This window comes from Vigna umbellata, chromosome 7 (assembly GCF_029865625.1).
Source record: "Vigna umbellata cultivar VRB3 chromosome 7, Vumbellata_1.0, whole genome shotgun sequence".
NCBI lineage: Eukaryota > Viridiplantae > Streptophyta > Magnoliopsida > Fabales > Fabaceae > Vigna > Vigna umbellata.
Window position 1 is genome coordinate 16,651,231 of NC_142171.1, and position 21,219 is coordinate 16,672,449.

General features: G+C 43.8%; 1 protein-coding gene across 1 annotated transcript; it reads left to right on the forward strand.

Moving 5' to 3' along the window:
* Positions 1–6,143: 6,143 nt before the first annotated feature.
* Positions 6,144–6,569, forward strand: LOC148195246 (uncharacterized). The gene has a single exon (XM_088095136.1). The coding sequence runs from the start codon at positions 6,144–6,146 to the stop codon at positions 6,567–6,569; it is 426 nt and encodes a 141-aa protein (XP_087951262.1).
* Positions 6,570–21,219: the final 14,650 nt, after the last annotated feature.

Genomic DNA, 21,219 nt, shown 5'->3' on the forward strand with positions numbered 1-21,219 from the left:
TTTTAGGCGTCCATCCTTAATTTAGTATTCTCTTGAAGCAATCTCGAGCGTTCGGTCTTGGTAGATTAGTGATCGTGAACGTTCGTTCTCAAATTTGGTATTTTAGGTTTCAATCTTGAGTGTTTGGTCTTAAATTGGAATTCTGAGGTTTCAATCCTGAGCGTTCGGTCTTCATGTTTAGGTTTCAAATCTTAAACGACCGGTCTAAATTTAATATTCTTAGGTTTCAATTTTAGCGTTCGGTCTTGTATTCTCAAGTAGCGAGCATGGCGTTCGTTCTTGATCATGTATTAAGTGAGTGTACCGTTCGGTCGTTAATTGTTACTGTGGGGTTAAGCCTTGATTTTGGTACCGTTCGGTTAGGTGTTGATTTATGTCGTTTGGTCAAGGTATTTTATACCGTTCGGTTGAGTTTTGATTCTATAGTTTTCGGTTAAGTACTGATCTGTTACGGTTCGGTCTTGAACGTTTAGTACCGATCGGTCAGGCTTTGTTTTAATACTCTCCGGTTTAATAGAGTTTGATCTTGAGTGTTCGGTCTCAGTGTACTACGGATTGTAAGCGTCCGGTATTGAGATGGTATTATTAGGTTTCAATTTCGAGTGTTCAGTTTTGGTGTAATAGTGATTATCAGCGTTCGTCCTAAGTTGGTATTTTTAGGAACTGATCTTGAGCGTTCGGTATTGGTGAATTAGTGAGTGTAGTCGTTCGTCTTTAATTTGGGATTCTAATGTTTGGATCATAAGCGTTCGGTCTTGGGTATTAGTGATTGTGAGCGTTCGGCTTTAATTTGATATTCTAAGTTTGAATCTTAAACGTTCGGTCTTGTGTATTGTCACGTCTCATTAAATGAACCCAGAGCCGCCTGTTTGCTCTCATAAATGCACCCACGTCACTTGCTCAGATGCATTAAAAATGCACTTAACATTCCATGCATTAACGCCAAGTGTCACAGTAGAAACTTCAGAAGTCAGTTAGTGGAGTGCAGGTGTCAACAGGAGAGTGCACGACCGTTTGAGAGTAGGGTAGACAAAAATGATTTTCTGAAAACGCTGCTCACTCTCCTGCACGCACCTTCTTCTTCCTAACTTCAGACCTCCATTTTCTCCTCCTTCTCTCTAGAAACCTCTTCCTTCTCTCTACTGAAACTCACCCTTTTCCTTCTCCGTTCATCACTCAGAAACCATAGAAGTACTCCCGACGCCTTAAGCTTCAAATTTGGACCGAACAGATCCAGATTCTGAAACTGGTAAGTTCTCGTTTCGGGTCGTTCGTTCTTAGATTACATGCAAAACCCAGTTTTGGATGCATGTAGGGATAACATCTAAGCTCTTCTTTATTTTATGGTTAGACTTAATCGTTGAGGGTAGAAAGTTGTAGTTGGACGAAACAAAATCATACTCTTAGGACGTTCACCACTGATCCAAGTAAGGGAAGCTTATTCAATTTAATTCGTATGTTGTATTGTGCTATATGGATGTTCTGTGATTTGCATGAAGCATGATATGTGATATTTGATTTTGATATATGGTCATAAGTATGAACTGATGTATGGTGAAGATGTGATGAACTATGGTATGAGTATTTGGAAGTATGAAATGTATATGCTGAAAATGAGTAAATGTAAATGAATCTTTAAGTATGAAATTCCCTATGATAAAGTACGTTCGTCATTGAACGGTCCTTGACCGTTCGGTGTTGTTATTAAACTTTATTTGAAATTTGATTCTTTCATTCGGAAAGAATTCCAGTTGAGGACGAACACCCTCTTATATTAGTCCTACGTTTGAGCGTTTGGCCAAACGTAGATGCCCTGAGTGTTAAGTGAGGAGTTGAGAAGCTTGAAAATATACATTCGGACACTTAGTCATTCTTAAAAATCTAACTTTATCATCTCGTCTTATATAAATTTCTATTTTTAATTCGAATCAGTGATGGGTCTCGACCCAAAGCGTTCGTTATGAGTGGCGCTCGGTCTTATACCGAACGCTCGTCCTGGCCTTTAATTACCAAATGGTTGGAAATAGCGTTCGTCCAAACTTTCAGTAAGTACGTACCGCGTTCGGTCATTGACTGGCAGTCAGTGTCTATAATTACATTGTTCTCAGTATGGTCGCTCACTCGTCTAGTGGTGTTTCTATCCATCTGGATTCGACCTAGAGCCTTGATACTTAACTTATTCTGAGTATTGATCAGATCTTCCTAGAGTCAGTTCATTTAACTGATTCAATTTGTAATGACGTTCGTCAAATAATATGTGTCGATTTTGTTCTGTTCTGAAAAGAGGATTCCTCGGTCTCGTGTTTTTACGTTTGTCAGTGTTATGAAGCGGGCTGAACGCTCGTCATTTTATGAACTTGGATCTGATGATGGAAATGATATTAAATTGAAAGGTTATAAAGGATGAACAGTATATGAGATGAAATAATGGCTGTGTATTTTGAACGAGCGTTCCAGGGAGGAACGACTCTTGGATGAAAGTTGCAATTGTAAAGTATGAATGTGGACAAAGCTTAGCTGGCGATTCATCCTGATGTTCCGTGAGTGCTCGTCCTCACGTAGAGGGGAGTATGTCATGTGTGGGAACGGCAGGAGGTCCTAGTCCTTAAATGTACTTAGGACGGAACGGACTAACCTCGGGTGGCAGTTGATGAGGATGCCAGTTACCACACCACCCGGGTGCACGAACGTCATAGCTACACAGAATTCATACAGTCTGGACAGCCAGTCTAGTATTAGGAATTGATTGAGTTATAGAATTGATTGAATTATATGTGGTGAATTATTCGTTATGTTTGATGTATTATGAAATGCATGTTATTACTTGAATTAAATTCAATAAGCTTACCCTGTGTTTTCCTTGTGTTGTCTCTCGTCACTGTACGTCCGTCCTGTTAATGCAATGATCATCCGTGTGGATGTGAGCAGAAGGCGAGGCATTGCTAGAAGATGTTATTGAAGAGGAGAATTTGGGAGACGTGGAAGTCAAGGCTGAGCCCTAGAGCGTTCGTTTATTTAGATGTTAGTTATTAGTTTTGATTTTTGAACGATCGGTTATTTGGTTTTGTAAAACCGTTCGTCCCTGACTCTTATTATTTCTGTAGTTTTGTAGTAAATTTCTGTACTCAAAGCCGTTAGGTTTATGAACATTATTTATAGTGTAAAGACTGCACTGTTTGAATTATGCAATGTAATTAATTCTAATTTATGGTTATTACTGTATTTTGGGATGTTACATGTATTAGTGAGTATAATAGCGTGTTCGACCTAATGGTATCCGGTCTAATAGCGTGGGGTGTTTTAATGTCGAGCCTAAGAGTTCGATCTTAACGTTCGTCCAGAAAGTATCCGATTTGAATGTGGAGTTCGGTTTTAGCGTTCGGCCGAGTAGTGTTTAATCCAGTGAGGTGTTCGGTTATAGCGCCAATAGTGTTCAATCTCATAGCGTTCGGCCTAATAGTGTTTGATGTAATATGGTGTTTGGTTTGGAGCGTTCGGCCTAGTATGATTTAATCTCACAGTGTTCGTTCTAAGAGTGTTCGGTCATTATGGTGTTCTGCGTTTTAGCGGTCGGCCTGATTATGTTGGATCTCATAGCGTCTGTCCAGATGGTATAGTGTTCGACAATATAGCGTTCGGCAGATGGCATTCGGTAAATAGCGTTCGGCCGAATAGTGTTCTTCTAAATAACGTTCGGTTAATGGCGTTCGGTGAATAGTGTTCGGCTAAGTAGTATTCGTCCAAATAGAGCTCGGCAAATAGTGTTCGGTTCCAAGGATATTTGCTCTTGTTTTAAGTGTGTAATATGTTTTGAATATATAGTCTGATGTGATTTATGTGAAAAATATGTGAATGCATGAGATATGATAAATTACCGTGATAATATGATTGTGAAGGTAAATGATGAATTTGAGTATGATTGGGACATCTCGGGGAGAAATGGATGAAAGTGATATGTGGTGTTGGGGTTGTTCTGTATAACTGTAGTGAACTGAGGATCGGTCTGTCTATCCCTACACTCAAAGCACTGTTCATGCTCACATAGAGAAGAATAATGTCAGTGGTGAGAGTAGAGGGAGGTCCTCGTCTATAGCCTGTAATGGCAGAGATAGGCAGGTTGGGGATTTACCTTGCTAGTGTTGGAGAGGGCCAGCAGAACTATGCAAGTGCATCCTCGTCTATAGCCTGTAATGGCAGAGATAGGCAGGTTGGGGATTTACCTTGCTAGTGTTGGAGAGGGCCAATAGAACTAGGCAAGTGCAAAGACGACTGTTAGTTCAACAGTTATACAAATCCGGATGAGTCGTGTGAGTGTGTGAGTCGTGGTTTAATGAGCATGCCTTAATTGTTCTTTTATATGAATCTATGTATAATAACATGTTTTGTGTTGTGTGCTGTTTGGGTATGTTTCTTTGGCGATCATCATACACTTGGATGGGAGCAGATGTTGTCGAGGAGATTCCTTTGGAGCAAGAGCTGGAGGATACTGAGGTTGTGGTGTAGTCTTCTTAGGAATTTTTGCATTTGAACACTTGTAGTGTTCAATCCTTTAAACTCTTTAAGTTTAAATTTCTGTTTCTTTTATTTCTGGATGACTGTAATTTCACATTTGATTATACGTCATACTTCGACTGTTCTCTTTATTTAGATGTTGACGTCTATATTATATAATATTGGTTATTATATAATCGAGATGTTACATTTAATGGTATCAGAGCAGTTCCTTCCTTAGAACCTGTAGGTTGTGGGTATGCATTGTTTGCGATTGCGTACTCTAGTCCTGTGTAGGAAATTGTATTAGTTTGAGTCAAGCTAAGGGTCTTTCTTTCTGTGTGAACAGAAGATAGCACCTACGTCTTCTCATCCTTCTTCCCTACGAGTCGATCAACCTGACTCTAATCAGATGCTGAATGCGGTGCTCTAGGCGTTGCAGCAGCAGAATGCTCGTTGGTTCAACAGAATACCTTTGCATTGCAAAATCTTGAAGCCGCAAGGGTATCGGCAAAGAACGCGAGAGTGTCTTCCGAGAACACTCAGAGGGAGTTCATGGAAATGATGACTAGTACTAGGACCCCTCCAAGTGTTTCTTCCGTTGTTATTCATGTGCAAGAGTGGAGCTGGAGAGCTTTCTCCAACATCGCCCAGCTAGATTCACTGGCAAGTGCAGCCTTGATAAAGCCGATCACTGGTTTGGAGACATGGAGAGGATATTTGAAGCCAAGGGATGTCCTGATGAGAAGAAATTAGCCTATACTCAATGTTTGCTTACCGGGGAAGCTGGCCATTGATGGAACAGCATGAAGATCATCCTTGAAAGGAGTGGGACTCCTATTACTTGGGAGTTGTTTAACACCAAATTTTTACACTGAGTACTTTCCGGACAGTGTGAGATTTGCAAAGGAAGTGGAATTCCTAGAGCTGGCACAATGCAACAGATTAGTGTCAGAGTATGCAGATCGCTTCAAGCATTTGCTTCGCTTCAACACTATGGCAGTGGATGAAGAGTGGCAATGCAGAAAATTTGAGAATGGCTTGAGGAGTGATATCAAGTTGCTGGTAAAGGGGTTACGCATCAGAGAGTTCCCTACATTGGTGGAGATGTCCCGTGATCTAGAGAAGACGAAGAGGGAATCTGAGGGACGGCAGAATCAGCCTGTTAGGAATGGGGGATCATCTGGATCTCATGGTGGAATTAGCATTAAGAAGACCCCTTACGCTAGACCATCCTTTTCTTCTGGGTCTAAGGGTTCATCCTATCAACCATCGGTGCAGTCGGGATTAGCCGGCCCATCCGACATCGTTAGATGTTATGCCTGTGGAGGACCTCATTATCAGAACAACTACCCTATGGGAATTAACACAAGGAAGTGTTTCAAGTGCGGGAAAAAGGGGCACTTTGCTGCAAAGTGTACTTCTACAATAGGATCAGGGTCTTAGGCACAGAGGACTGGTTTGCCTCCACCCAGGGGAGGTGGTAGATCTCAGGCGGTGGGCAGAGTCTACGCCATGGTTGGATCTGAGGCAGTCAGCTCAAGTAACATCCTCATCTGTAGTTGTTTACTTCTTGGTGTGCCTTTGTTGTGCTTTTTGATTTGGGGGCAACACACTCCTTCATAGCGAAGGCATGTGTTGAAAAGTTGGGTATGTCTGTAGAAGAGTTAGGCGTTGATCTGTTGGTGTCTACACCAGCATCAGGATTAATTGGGACGTCTTCTGTGTGTGTCCGTTATCCGATTGTCATAAAGGGACGTCGGTTCAAGGTAAACCTCATCTCTTTACCTTTGCAAGGATTAGAAGTAATCTTGAGAATGGATTGGCTATCCACCAATCGCATCCTCGTCGACTGCGGTGGTAAGGAGATGTTGTTTCCTGATAAAGAAAAAGGTATTTCTTTGTCGATCAGTGTCTTGAGGCAAGACCTCCTGGAAGATGATAGTTGTTTCTTAGATTTATCGTCTATGGAAGCGACTCAAGTTTCGGATCATGCGGCACAGGAGAATCGGAGTGTAAACCTCGTGGTTGTGAATGACTTCTTAGATGTTTTTATGAAGAAGTTTCTTAGAAGTTGACGAAGTGGACGAACTGGACGAAGTTGAGGAAGTTGAAGAAGTGGAGGAAGTGGAGGAAGTGGACGAAAAGGACAAAGTGGACGAAGTTGCCGAAGTTGAGCTACTGGAGGAAATGGACGAAGTGGACGAAGTTGAGGAAGTTGAGGAAGTCGAAGAAGTGGAGGAAGTCGAGGAGGTGGAGGAAGTGGAGGAAGTTGACCAAGTTGACGAAGTTGAGGAAGTGAAGGAAGTGGAGGAAGTGGAGGAAGTGGAGGAAGTGGACGAAGTTTAGGAAGTGGACCAAGTTGACGAAGTTGAGGAAGTGGACCAAGTTGACGAAGTTGAGGAAGTGAAGGAAGTGGAGGAAGTGGACGATGCGGCGAAGTGGAAGAAGTTGAGGAAGTGGAGGAAGTGAACGATGTGGAGGAAGTGGACAAAGTTGACGAAGTGGAGGAAGTAGAGGAAGTGGAGGAAGTTGAGGAAGTTAAGGAAGTAGAGGAAGTGGAGGAAGAGGAGGAAGTGGACGAAGTTGAGGAAGTTGTGGAAGTGGAAAAGGTGGATGGCGTGGAAGAAGTGAAGGAAGTGGAGGATGTGGAGGATGTGGAAGAAGTGGACGAAGTGGAGGAAGTCGAAGAAGTGGACGAAGTTGAGGAAGTTGTGGAAGCGGAGGAACAGGAGGAAGTGGACGAAGTTGACGAAGTCTACGAAGTGGAGGGTGTAGAGGAAGTGGCCGAAGTGGAGGAATTGGATGAAGTGGACATAGTGGAGGAACTGGAGGAAGTGGAGGAAGTGGAGGAAGTGTAGGAAGTGGAGGAGTGGACGAAGTGCACGAAGTGGACGAAATGGACGAAGTTGACGAAGTTGAGGAAGTGGACGAAGGGGACGAAGTGGACGAAGTTGACTGATGACAAATTTATGAACACCGAAAAAGCGGCGCCACAGACTTGTTTAACAATCGGCAAGTGTGACCAAATCGTATCAAGTAATATAACAAGGTAAGACCAAGTATCGTTTTCCCAAAGGACTCACAGCCTATTTTAGGTATATGATTTGTTGATTATTTAAGACTTAAGAACAAATTGACTGTAGGTTTAAATGCAACAGACAATAATTAAATATGTATGCATGAATTTGATCAATGGATAAAAACAAAATACAAACACTTCAATGAATTAGATGGATGAGTATGTTGTTGAGGTTATCAATTTCATCTTATCCACTCTCATATACTTTAGGAATTCATCATTCTTTTCATCAATACTAATGTCACTCTCTAAATCACCTTGCAAGAAGGCCTATCCTTAATTACGAGTTCATACAATTCCTAGCATTCCTAGTAATTAATTCTTAAGTGCAGAAGCTTAAAGGCAACCAATATGCTATTGGGAGAAATTCCCCAGATCTAGATTTCCCCATACGTTCCCATATCAACAAAATCACTAATCATGGCAATGAATGAGTTAAACAAAGCAAGCTTTACGCAAAGAAGAAAAACCCTAACTAATGATGAAAGAAAGCATAAGTCTTAAAAGTAAGATGTTAAAACAAATTCCATATATGAGAGTTTCACAAGACTACATTGATTCCCCAACAACAATACAAGGTTTAGTTCACCATATTCATGGTGAAACTAGATGAACAATAATGAAAGAATGAAAGATAAAACCCTTGAAAGAGGAGGAGGTAGCCTGAGCATCCAAGATCTTCCTTCAAGGGGTGGAAAAGTGAGTGTTTGCTTCGTCTCAGCCAAAGATACAAACCCTAGGACGTCCTAAAGCTTATATACTATTCTAAAATATATAAAAAATTAGGCCCAAGCCCAAAATAGTGTCGCTCAACGGTAAGTGCGTGAGTTGTTTTCTTCCCCTCAACGACCTTTTTACCCCTTACCGGATTCACCATGATTGCCTGAGTGCCGCTCAGCGGTAAACTGCCACTGAGCGGTAATTTCGACTTCTCCTTTTGCACTTTTTGATGTCTTTTCTGATTCCATTTCTATCCTTCTTCACTTCTTTCACTAAATTCACCTTAAAACCTGCATAAAACACTGAAATCAAGCATAAACCTGTCCAGCTCTCTTATTTCTGAAAATATAACCAAAAGCATGATTTCAAGCTAGTTTCTGAGTGTTAAAGGTTGCTTTTAGTATCAGTTTTAAGCATCAAAATAACAGTTTTTCAACTGTTATCATTGACGAATTTGAGGAAGTGAAGGAAGGGGATGAAGTTGAAGAAGTTGACGAAGTAGAGGAAGTGGAGGATGTAGAGGAAGTGGAGGAAGTGGACAAAGTTGACGAAAAGTAGGAAGTGGACGAAGTTGAGGAAGTTGACGAAGTGAAGGAACTCGAGGAACTGGAGTAAGTGGAGGAAGGGGAGGAAGTGGACGAAGTTGAGGAAGTGGACCAAGTTGACGAAGTTGAGGAAGTGAAGGAAGTGGAGGAAGTGGACGAAGTGGAGGATGTGGAGGAAGTGGAGGAAGTGGAAGAAGTGGACGAAGTGGACCAAGAGGACGAAGTGGACCAAGAGGACGAAGTAGAGGAAGTGGACGAAGTTGAGGAAGTGGACCATGTTGACGAAGTTGAGGAAGTGAAGGAAGTGGAGGAAGTGGACGAAGTGGAGGATGTGGAGGAAGTGGAGGAAGTGGAAGAAGTGGACGAAGCGGACCAAGAGGACGAAGTGGAGGAAGTGGACGAAATTTAGGAAGTGGTCCAAGTTGAGGAAGTGAAGGAAGTGGAGGAAGTGGACGATCTTGACGAAGTGGAAGAAGTTGAGGAAGTGGAGGAAGTGGAGGAAGTGGAGGAAGTGCACGATGTGGAAGAAGTGGACAAAGTTGACGAAGAGGAGGAAGTAGAGGAAGTGGAGGAAGTTGAGGAAGTTAAGGAAGTGGAGGAAGTGGAGGAAGTGGACGAAGTTGAGGAAGTTGTGGAAGTGGAAAAAGTAGACGAAGTTGAGCAAGTTAAGGAAGTGTAGGAAGTGGAGGAAGTGGTAGAAGTGGAGGAAGTGGACGAAGTTGAGGAAGTTGTGGAAGTGGAAAAAGTGAATGAAGTGGAAGAAGTGGAGGAAGTGGAGGAAGTGGAGGAAGTGGAAGAAGTGGAGGAAGTCGAAGAAGTGGACGAAGTTGAGGAAGTTGTGGAAGTGGACGAAGTTGACGAAGTCTACGAAGTGGAGGATGTGGAGGAAGTGGCCGAAGTGGAGGAAATGAAGGAAGTGGAGGAAGTGGACGAAGTTGAGGAAGTTGTGGAAATGGAAAAAGTGGATGAAGTGGAAGAAGTGGAGGAAGTGGAGGAAGTAGAGGAAGTGGAGGAAGTGGAGGAAGTGGAAGAAGTGGACGAAGTGGAGGAAGTCGAAGAAGTGGACGAAGTTGAGGAAGTTGTGGAAGTGGACGAAGTTGACGAAGTCTACGAAGTGGAGGATGTGGAGGAAGTGGCCGAAGTGGAGGAAATGAAGGAAGTGGAGAAAGTGGACGATCTTGACGAAGTGGAAGAAGTTGAGGAAGTGGAGGAAGTGGAGGAAGTGGACGATGTGGAGGAAGTTGACAAAGTTCACGAAGAGGAGGAAGTAGACGAAGTGGACGAAGTTGAGGAAGTCAAGGAAGTGGAAGAAGTGGAGGAAGTGGACGAAATTGAGGAAGTTGTGGAAGTGGAAAAAGTAGACGAAGTTGAGGAAGTTAAGGAAGTGGAGGAAGTGGAGGAAGTGGTAGAGGTGGAGGAAGTGGACGAAGTTGAGGAAGTTGTGGAAGTGGAAAAAGTGGATGAAGTGGAAGAAGTGGAGGAAGTGGAGGAAGTGGAGGAAGTGGAAGAAGTGGACGAAGTGGATGAAGTCGAAGAAGTGGACGAAGTTGAGGAAGTTGTGGAAGTGGACGAAGTTAACGAAGTCTACGAAGTGGAGGAAGTGGAGGATGTCGAGGAAGTGGAGGAAGTGGACAAAGTTGACGAAGACTAGGAAGTGGACGAAGTTGAGGAAGTTGAGGAAGTGGACGAAGTCGAGGAGCTAGACGAAGTGGACGAAGTGGACAAAGTTGAGGAAGTGGAGGAACTCGACGAACTGGAGTAAGTGGAGGAAATGGAGGAAGGGGAGGAAGTGGACGAAGTTGAGGAAGTGGACGAAGTTGACGATGTTGAGGAAGTGAAAGGAGTGGAGGAAGTAGAGGATGTGGAGGAAGTGGAGGAAGTGGAAGAAGTAGACGAAGTGGACAAAGTTGACGAAGTAGACAAAGTGGACGAAGTTGAGGAAGTGAACGAAGTGGATGAAGTTGACAAAGGGTAGGAAATGAACGAAGTGGAGGATGTGGTAGAGGTTGATGAAGTTGATGAAGTTGAGGAAGAAGAGGCAGTGGACGAATGTGACGAAGTCTACGAAGCGGAGGAAGTGAAGCAAGTGGCCGAAGTGGAGTAAGTGGACGAAGTGGACAAAGTGGGGGAAGTGGACGAAGTTGAGGAAGTGGAGGAGTGGACTGATAACAGTTGAAAAACTGTTATTTTCATGATTAAAATTGACACTAAAAGCAACCTTTACACTTAGAAACTAGCTTGAAATCATGCTTTTCTTTATATTTTTGGAAATAAGAGAGCTGGACAGGTTTATGCTTGATTTCAGTGTTTTTGTGCAGGTTTTAAGGTGAATTTGATGAAAGAAGTGAAGAAGGAGAGAGATGAAATCAGAAAAGACAACAAAAAGTGCAAAAAGGAGAAGCCGAAGTCACCGCTCAGCGGCAGTTTACCACTGAGCGGCACTCAGGAGTTGCGGGAGGTCCGCTGAGGGGCAAAATGGCCGCTGAGGGGAGCAAACAAGTCACGCACTCACCGCTGAGCGGTATTTTACCGCTGAGCGGTACTCTGGAAGTCACGTAAGGTCCGCTGAGGGGCAAAATGGCCGCTGAGGGGAGAAAACAAGTCACGCACTCACCGCTGAGCGGTATTTTACCGCTGAGCGGCACTTTAATGGGCTTGGATTTGACTTTTTGTAATTTACAAATGATATATAAGCTTTAGGGTTTCCTAGGGTTAGGCATCTCTGGCTGGAACGAAGCAAACACTCTCTCTTCCACCCCTTTGAAGGAGGATCTTGGATGTTGAGGCTTCCTCTTCACCTTTTTAGGGTTTATTCTTTCATTCTTTCATTGTAATTCATCTAGGTTCACCATGAATATGGTGAACTAAACTCTTTATGTTTGTTGGGGAATCAATGTAATCTTGTGAAACTCTCATATATGGAATCTGTTTTTACATCTTTTAATTAAGACTTATGCTTTCTTTTCATCATTAGTTAGGGTTTTTCCTCTTTGCTTAATGCTTGCATTGTTTAACTCATTCGATGCATGATTATTGGTTTTGTCGATACGGGAACGTACGGGGAAGTCTAGATCCGGGGAATTTCTCCCAATTTTATATTGGTTGTCGTTAAGCTCCTGTACTTATGAACTGATCATTAGGAATGCTAGGAATTGTATGAACTCGTGATTAGGGAGAAGCCTTCTGGAAAGGTACATTAGAGAGTGGCATTAACAATGGTGATTTGACTGTTGAATTCCTTAAAATATATGAGAGTGGATAAGATGAAATTGACCCCCAACAAACATATTCATATCTATAATTCATTGAAAGTGTTTAGATTTTGATTTTTGCCATTGATCAATATTCATGCATACATGTTTATTTTCTGTCTTGCATTCTAAACCACAAATATTTCGTTTGTAAGTCTGAGTTAATTAAGAAACCACATAACTAAACTAGACCGTGAGTCCTTTAGGAAGAACGATACTTGGTCTTACCAAGTTTTATTACTTGAATGATTCGGTCATACTTGCCGATTGAAAACAAGTTTGTGACATCATAATTTGGTGTTCATAAATTTGTCCATCATGGACGACGTGGACGAAGTGGACGAAATGGACGAAGTTGAGGAAGTGGACGAAGTGGACCAAGTTGACGAAGTTGAGGAAGTGAAGGAAGTGGACGAAGTTGAGGGTGTTGAGGAAGTGGAGGAAGCGGAGAAAGTGGAGGAAGTAGACGAAGAGGACGAAGTGGACAAAGTTGACGAAGTTGAGGACGCCGAGGAAGTGGACGAAGTGGACGAAGTTTGGGGAGTTGAGGAACTGGAGGAAGTGGAGGAAGTGGACGAAGAGGAAAAATTTGACGAAGTTGAGCAAGTTAAGGAAGTGGAGGGAGTGGACGAAGTTGACAAAGTTGTCGAAGTTGACCAAGTGAACGAAGTTGACGAAGTTGAGGAAGTGAAGGGAGTGGAGGAAATGGACGAAGTTGAAGAAGATGACGAAGTGGACAAAGTAGCGAAAGTGGACGAAGTGGCTGAAGTGCAGGAAGTGGAGGAAGTGGAGGAAGAGGAGGAAGTGGAGGAAGTGGAGGAAGTGGACGAAGAGGAAGAAGTGGACGAAGTGGACCAAGTTGACGATGTTGAGGAAGTTGACGAAGTTGAGGAAGTGGACGAAGTCGACAAAGTGGACAAAATGGAGGAAGTCGAGGAAGTGGACGAAGTTGACGAAGTGGAACAAGTTGACGAAGTTGAGGAAGTGTAGGAAGTGGACGAAGTTTACGAAGTGGACGAAATGGAAGAAGTGGAGGAAGTGAAGGAAATTGAGGAAGTGGAGGAAGTGGACGAAGTTGAGGAAGTGGACGAAGTGGACAAAGTGGACGAAGTTGACGAAGTGGACGAAGTTGAGGAAGTTGAGCAAGTGGACGAAGTGAACGAAGTTTACGAACTGGACCAAGTTGACGAAGTTGAGGAAGTTAAGAAAGTGGACGAAGAGGACGAAGTGGACGAAGTGGACAAAGTGGACGAAGTTGACGAAGTGGACGAAGTTGAGGAAGTTGAGGAAGTGGACGAAGTGAACGAAGTTTACGAAGTGGACCAAGTCACGAAGTTGAGGAAGTGAAAAAAGTGGACAAAGTGGCCGAAGTCGACGAGGTGGAGGATGTTGAGGAAGTGGAGGAAGTGGTGGAAGTGGAGGAAGTGGAGGAAGTGGTTGAAGTTGACAGAGTTGACGAAGTTGAGGAAGTGGACGAAGTGGACGAAGTTGAGGAAGTTGAGGAAGTGAGGGGGGTGGACGAAGTTGAAGAAGATGACAAAGTGGACGAAATAACGGAAGTGGAGGAAGTGGACGAAGAGGTAGAAGTGGAAGAAGTGGACCAAGTTGACGAAGTTGAGGAACTGGACGAAGTGAACGAAGTTGAGGAAGTGGAGGAAGTGGACGAAGTCGACGAAATTGAGGAATTCGAGGAAGTTGAGGAAGTAGACGATGTTCACGAAGTGGACCAAGTTGACAAAGTTGAGGAAGTGAAGGAAGTAGACGAAGTTGACGAAGTGGACGAAATGGAAGAAGTGGAGGAAATGGATGAAATGAAGGAAGTGGACGAAGTTGAGGAAGTGCACGAAGTGGACAAAGTTGAAGAAGTGCACGAAGTGGATGAAGTTGAGGAAGTGCACGAAGTGGACGAAGTCAACGAAGTTTACGAAGTGGACCAAGTTGACGAAGTTGAGGAAGTGAAGGAAGTGGACGAAGTGGCCGAAGTGGACGAAGTGGAGGATGTTGAGGAAGTGGAGGAAGTGGTGGAAGTGGAGAATGTGGAGGAAGTGGACGAAGTGGACAAAGTTGATGAAGTTGAGGAAGTGGACGAAGTGGATGAAGTGGACGAAGTGGACGAGGTGGACGAAGTTGAGGAAGTGGACGAAGTGCACGAAGTGGACGAAGTTGAGGAAGTGGAGGAAGTGGATAGAGAAGACAAATTTGACGAAGTTGAAGAAGTGAAGGAAGTGAAGGTGGTGGACGAAGTTGACAAAGTGAACGAAGTTGACGAAGTTGAGGAAGTGAAGGGAGTGGAGGAAGTTGACGAAGTTGAAGAATATGACGAAGTGGACGAACTAGCAGAAGTGGAGGAAGTGGCTGAAGTGTAGGAAGATGACAAAGTGGACGAAGAGGAAGAAGTGGACGAAGTGGACGAAGTGGACCAAGTTGACGAAGTTCAGGAAGTGGACAAAGTTGAGGAAGTGGGTGAAGTCGACGAAGTGGACGAAATATAGGAAGTTGAGGAAGTGGACGAAGTTGACGAGGTGGACGAAGTTGAGGAAGTTGAGGAAGTGGACGAAGTGAACGAAGTTTACGAAGTGGACCAAGTTGACGAAGTTGAGGAAGTGAAGGAAGTGGACAAAGTGGAGGATGTTGAGGAAGTGGAGGAAGTGGTGGAAGTGGAGAAAGTGGAGGAAGTGGACGAAGTGGACAAAGTTGATGAAGTTGAGGAATTGGACGAAGTTGAGGAAGTTGAGGAAGTGGACGAAGTTGAGGAAGTTGAGGAAGTGGACGAAGTTGAGGAAGTTGAGGAACTGGAGGAAATGGAGGAAGTTGACGTAGTAGACGAAGTTGAGGAAGTGAACGGTGATAATAGTTGAAAAACTGTTATTTTCATGCTTAAAATTGATACTAAAAGCAACCTTTAACACTTAGAAACTAGCTTGAAATCATGCTTTTGGTCATATTTTTATAAATAAGAGAGCTGGACAGGTTTGTGCTTCATTTCAGTGTTTTATGCAGGTTTTAAGGTGAATTTGGTGAAAGAAGTGAAGAAGGATAGAGATGGAATCAGAAAAGACATCAAAAAGTGCAAAAGGAGAGGTCGCAACTACCGCTCAGCGGCAGTTTACCGTTGAGCGGCACTCAAGAACTCACGTTGTTGGATCCGCTGAGGGGTGAAAATGCCGCTGAGGTGGAAGAATCAACTCACGCACTTACCGCTGAGCGACACTATTTTGGGCTTAGGCCTAATTTTCTGTATATTTTAGAATAGTATATAAGCTTTAGGACGTCCTAGGGTTTGTATCTTTGGCTGAGACGAAGCAAACACTCTATTTTCCACCCCTTGAAGGAAGATCTTGGATGCTCAGGCTACCTCCTCATCTTTCTAGGGTTCTATCTTTCTTTCATTCATTATTGTTCATCTAGTTTCACCATGAATATGGTGAACTAAACCTTGTATTGTTGTTGGGGAATCAATGTAGTCTTGTGAAACTCTCATATATGGAATTTGTTTTAACATCTTATTTTAAGACTTATGCTTTCTTTCATCATTAGTTAGGGTTTTTCCTCTATGCTTAAAGCTTGCATTGTTTAACTCATTCATTGCCATGATTATTGATTTTGTCGATATGGGAACGTACGGGGAAATCTAGATCCGGGGAATTTCTCCCAATAGCATATTGGTTGCCTTTAAGCTTCTGCAATTCAAAATTAATTATTAGGGATGCTAGGAATTGTATGAACTCGTAATTAAGGATAAACCTTCTTGCAAGGTGATTTAGAGAGTGGCATTAGCAATTGATGAAAAGAATGATGAATTCCTAAAATATATGAGAGTGGATCAGATGAAATTGATAACCTCAACAACATACTCATCCATCTATTTCATTAAAGTGTTTGTATTCCTCTTTTCCATTGATCAAATTCATGCATACATGTTTAATTATTGTCTTTTGCATTTAAAACTACAATCAATTGTTCACAAGTCTTAAATAATCAACAAATCATATAGCTAACTAGGCCGTGAGTCCTTTGGGAGAACGATACTTGGTCTTACTAAGTTTTATTACTTGATACGATTTGGTCACACTTGCCGATTGTTAAACATGTTTGTGGCGCCGTTTTTCGATGTTCATAAATTTGTCATCATGGACCAAGTGAACGAAGTTGACGAAGTTGAGGAAGTGAAGGGAGTGGAGGAAGTGGACGAAGTTGAAGAAGATGACGAAGTGGACGAAGTAGCGGAAGTGGAGGAAGTGGCTAAAGTGTAGGAAGTGGAGCAAGTGGACTCAGTGGAGGAAGTGGACGAAGTGGACAAATTTTAGGAAGTTTAGGAAGTGGAGGAAGTGGACGAAGTTGAGGAAGTGGAGGAAGTGGACGAAGTGGACGAAGTGGACAAAGGGGACGAAGATGACGAAGTTGAGGAAGTCGACGAAGTGGATGAAGTTGACGAAGTCTACAAAGTGGAGGAAGTGGCCGAAGTGGAGGAAGTGGACGAAGTTGACGAAGTGGACGAAGTTGACGAAGTGGACGAAGTGGAGGAAGTTGAGGAAGTGGAGGAAGTGAAGGAACTAGAGGAGTGGACGAATTTGACGAAGTTGACGAAGTTGAGGAAGTGGACGAAGTGAACGAATTGGACTAAGTGGACGAAGTGGATGAAGTTGACGAAGATGAGGAAGTGGAGGAAGTGGAGGAAGCGGAGGAAGTGGACGAAGAGGACAAATTTGACTGAGTTGAGGAAGTGAAGGAAGTGGAGGGAGTGGAGAAGTTGACGATGTGGACCAAGTGAACGAAGTTGACAACATTGAGGAACTGAAGGGAGTCGAGGAAGTGTATGAAGTTGAAGAAGATGACAAAGTGGACAAAGTGGAAGAAGTGGACGAAGTGGACAAAGTGGACGAAGTTGACGAAGTTGAGGAAGTGAATGAAGTGGAGGAAGTAGACGAAGTGGAGGAAGTGGTAGAAGTGGAGGAAGAGGACGAAGTTGACGAAGTCTACGAAATGGAGGAAGTGGCCAAAGTGGAGGAAGTGGACGAAGTGGACAAAGTGGAGGAAGTGGACGAAGTTGAGGAAGTGGAGGAAATGAAGGAAGTGGAGGAGTGGACGACGTGGACGAAAAGGACGAAGTGGACGAAATGGACGAAGTAGACGAAGTTGGGGAAAAAGAAGATGTTGAGGAAGTTGAAGAAGTAGAGGAAGTTGACGAAGTGGACCAAGTTGACGAAGTTGAGCAAGTGATGCAAGTGGACGAAGTGGACAATGTTGACGAAGTGCACGAAGTGGAAGAAGTGGAGGAAGTGGAGGAAGTAGAGGAAATGAGGAAGTGGAGGAAGTGGACGAAGTTGAGGAAGTGGCGGAAGTGGAGGAAGTGAAGGAAGTAGACGAGGTGGACGAAGTCGACGAAGTGGACAAAGTGGACGAAGTTGAGTAAGTTGAGGAAGTGGAGGAAGTGGACGAAGTGGACGAAGTTTACGAAGTGGACTAAGTTGACGAAATTGAGGAAGTAAAGGAAGTGGACGAAGTGGAGGATGTTGAGGATATGGAGGAAGTGGTGGAAGTGAAGAAAGTGGATAAAGTGGAAGAAGTGGAAGAGGTGGACGAAGTTGACGAAGTGGACGAGGTGGACGAAGTTGAGGAAGTGGACGAAGTCAACGAAGTGGACGAAGTGGAGGAAGTGGATGAAGTTTAGGAAGTGGACAAAGTGGTTGAAGTTGACGAAGTCTACGAAGTAGAGGAAGTTGCCGAAGGGGAGGAAGTGGACGAAGTGGACGAAGTTGACGAAGTGGGCGAAGTGGAGGAAGTTGAGGAAGTGGAGGAATTGAAGGAAGTAGAGGAGTTGACGACGTGGACGAAGTGCACGAAATGAACGAAGTTGACAAAGTTGAGGAAGTGGATGAAGTGAACGAAGTGGACGAAGGGGACGAAGTGGACCAAGTGGACGAAATGGACGAAGTTGACGAAGTTGAGGAAGTGGAGGAAGAGGAGGAAGTGGAGGAATTGGAGGGAGTGGAGGAAGTTGATGAAGTTGACGAAGTGGACCAAGTGAACGAAGTTGACGAAGTGAAGGGAGTGGAGGAAGTGGACGAAGTTGAGGAAGATGACGAAGTGGACGACGAGGACGAATTGGATGAAGTGGATAAAGTTGATGAAGTTGAGGAAGTGGACAAAGTTAAGGAAGTGGACGAAGTCGACAAAGTCGACAAAGTGGACAAAATTGAGGAAGTGGAGAAAGTGGAGGAAGTTGACGAAGTGGACGAAGTTAACGAAGTTAAGACAGTGAAGTAAGTGGAGGAAGTGGGCGAAGTTAACGAAGTGGACGATGTGGAGGAAGTGGAGGAAATGGACGAAGTGGACAAAGTGGACGAACTTGAGGAAGTTGAGGATGTGGAGGAAGTGGAGGAAGTGGAGGACGTGGAGGAAGTGGTGGAAGTGGATGAAGTTGAGGAAGTTGAGGAAGTGGAAGAAGTGGACGAAGTGGAGAAAGTGGACCAAGTGGAGGAAATGGAGGTAGTGGACGAAGTTGACGAAGTGGACGATGTGGATGAAGTTGAGGAAGTGGACGAAGTGAACAAAACGGACGAAGTTGAGGAAGTTGAGGAACTGGAGGAAGTGGACGAATTTGAAGAAATGGAAGAAGTGGATGAAGTGGATGACGTGGACAAAGTGGACAAAGTTGAAGACGTTGAGGAAGTAGACGAAGTGGAAGAAGTGGAGGAAGTGGAGGAAGTGGAGGAAGTGGACGAAGTGAAGGAAGTAAAAGAAGTGGACGAAGTTTACGAAGTGGACTAAGTTGACGAAATTGAGGAAGTAAAGGAAGTGGACGAAGTGGAGGATGTTGAGGATATGGAGGAAGTGGTGGAAGTGAAGAAAGTGGATAAAGTGGAAGAAGTGGAAGAGGTGGACGAAGTTGACGAAGTGGACGAGGTGGACGAAGTTGAGGAAGTGGACGAAGTCAACGAAGTGGACGAAGTGGAGGAAGTGGATGAAGTTTAGGAAGTGGACAAAGTGGTTGAAGTTGACGAAGTCTACGAAGTAGAGGAAGTTGCCGAAGGGGAGGAAGTGGACGAAGTGGACGAAGTTGACGAAGTGGGCGAAGTGGAGGAAGTTGAGGAAGTGGAGGAATTGAAGGAAGTAGAGGAGTTGACGACGTGGACGAAGTGCACGAAATGAACGAAGTTGACAAAGTTGAGGAAGTGGATGAAGTGAACGAAGTGGACGAAGGGGACGAAGTGGACCAAGTGGACGAAATGGACGAAGTTGACGAAGTTGAGGAAGTGGAGGAAGAGGAGGAAGTGGAGGAATTGGAGGGAGTGGAGGAAGTTGATGAAGTTGACGAAGTGGACCAAGTGAACGAAGTTGACGAAGTGAAGGGAGTGGAGGAAGTGGACGAAGTTGAGGAAGATGACGAAGTGGACGACGAGGACGAATTGGATGAAGTGGATAAAGTTGAGGAAGTTGAGGAAGTGGACAAAGTTAAGGAAGTGGACGAAGTCGACAAAGTCGACAAAGTGGACAAAATTGAGGAAGTGGAGAAAGTGGAGAAAGTGGAGGAAGTTGACGAAGTGGACGAAGTTAACGAAGTTAAGACAGTGAAGTAAGTGGAGGAAGTGGGCGAAGTTAACGAAGTGGACGATGTGGAGGAAGTGGAGGAAATGGACGAAGTGGACAAAGTGGACGAACTTGAGGAAGTTGAGGATGTGGAGGAAGTGGAGGAAGTGGAGGAAATGGACGAAGTGGACAAAGTGGACGAACTTGAGGAAGTTGAGGATGTGGAGGAAGTGGAGGAAGTGGAGGACGTGGAGGAAGTGGTGGAAGTGGATAAAGTTGATGAAGTTGAGGAAGTGGACAAAGTTAAGGAAGTGGACGAAGTCGACAAAGTCGACAAAGTGGACAAAATTGAGGAAGTGGAGAAAGTGGAGGAAGTTGACGAAGTGGACGAAGTTAACGAAGTTAAGACAGTGAAGTAAGTGGAGGAAGTGGGCGAAGTTAACGAAGTGGACGATGTGGAGGAAGTGGAGGAAATGGACGAAGTGGACAAAGTGGACGAACTTGAGGAAGTTGAGGATGTGGAGGAAGTGGAGGAAGTGGAGGAAATGGACGAAGTGGACAAAGTGGACGAACTTGAGGAAGTTGAGGATGTGGAGGAAGTGGAGGAAGTGGAGGACGTGGAGGAAGTGGTGGAAGTGGATGAAGTTGAGGAAGTTGAGGAAGTGGAAGAAGTGGACGAAGTGGAGAAAGTGGACCAAGTGGAGGAAATGGAGGTAGTGGACGAAGTTGACGAAGTGGACGATGTGGATGAAGTTGAGGAAGTGGACGAAGTGAACAAAACGGACGAAGTTGAGGAAGTTGAGGAACTGGAGGAAGTGGACGAATTTGAAGAAATGGAAGAAGTGGACGAAGTGGATGACGTGGACAAAGTTGAAGACGTTGAGGAAGTAGACGAAGTGGAAGAAGTGGAGGAAGTGGAGGAAGTGGACGAAGTGGACGAAGTGAAGGAAGTAAAAGAAGTGGACGAAGTGGACGAAGTTGACGAAGTTGAGGATGTGGATGGACAAATTTGTAAGCACCAAAATATGATGTCACAAACTTGTTTCACAATCGGCAAGTATGACCGAATCGTTTCAAGTAATAAACTTGGTAAGACCAAGTATCGTTCTCCCAAAGGACTCACGGCCTAGTTTAGTTATGTGATTTGTTGATTAGCTAAGACTTAAGAACACAATAATTGAAGTTTAATATGCAAAGACGAAAATTAAATATGCATGCATGAATTGATCAATGACAAAGACAAAAGATAAACACTTTCAAGGAAATATATGAATGAATATGTTGTTGGGGGTCAATTTCATCTCATCCACTCTCATATATTTTAGGAATTCAACATTCAAATCATCATTGTTAATGCCACTCTCTAATGTACCATTCTAGATGGCTTCTCCCTAATCAAATAGTTCATACAATTCCTAGCATTCCTAATGATTAGTTCATGAGTGCAGGAGCTTAAAGGCAACCAATATAATATTGTCAGTATAATATTGGGAGAAATTCCCCGGATCTAGATTTCCCCGTACGTGTCCGTATCAACAAAACCAATAATCATGCATTAGAATGAGTTAAACAATGCAAGCATTGAGCAAAGAGGAAAAAC

Excerpts from the sequence above, each read along its gene's own strand:
- LOC148195246 (XM_088095136.1), top strand. The coding sequence starts at position 6,144 with ATGTCTGTAGAAGAGTTAGGCGTTGATCTGTTGGTGTCTACACCAGCA.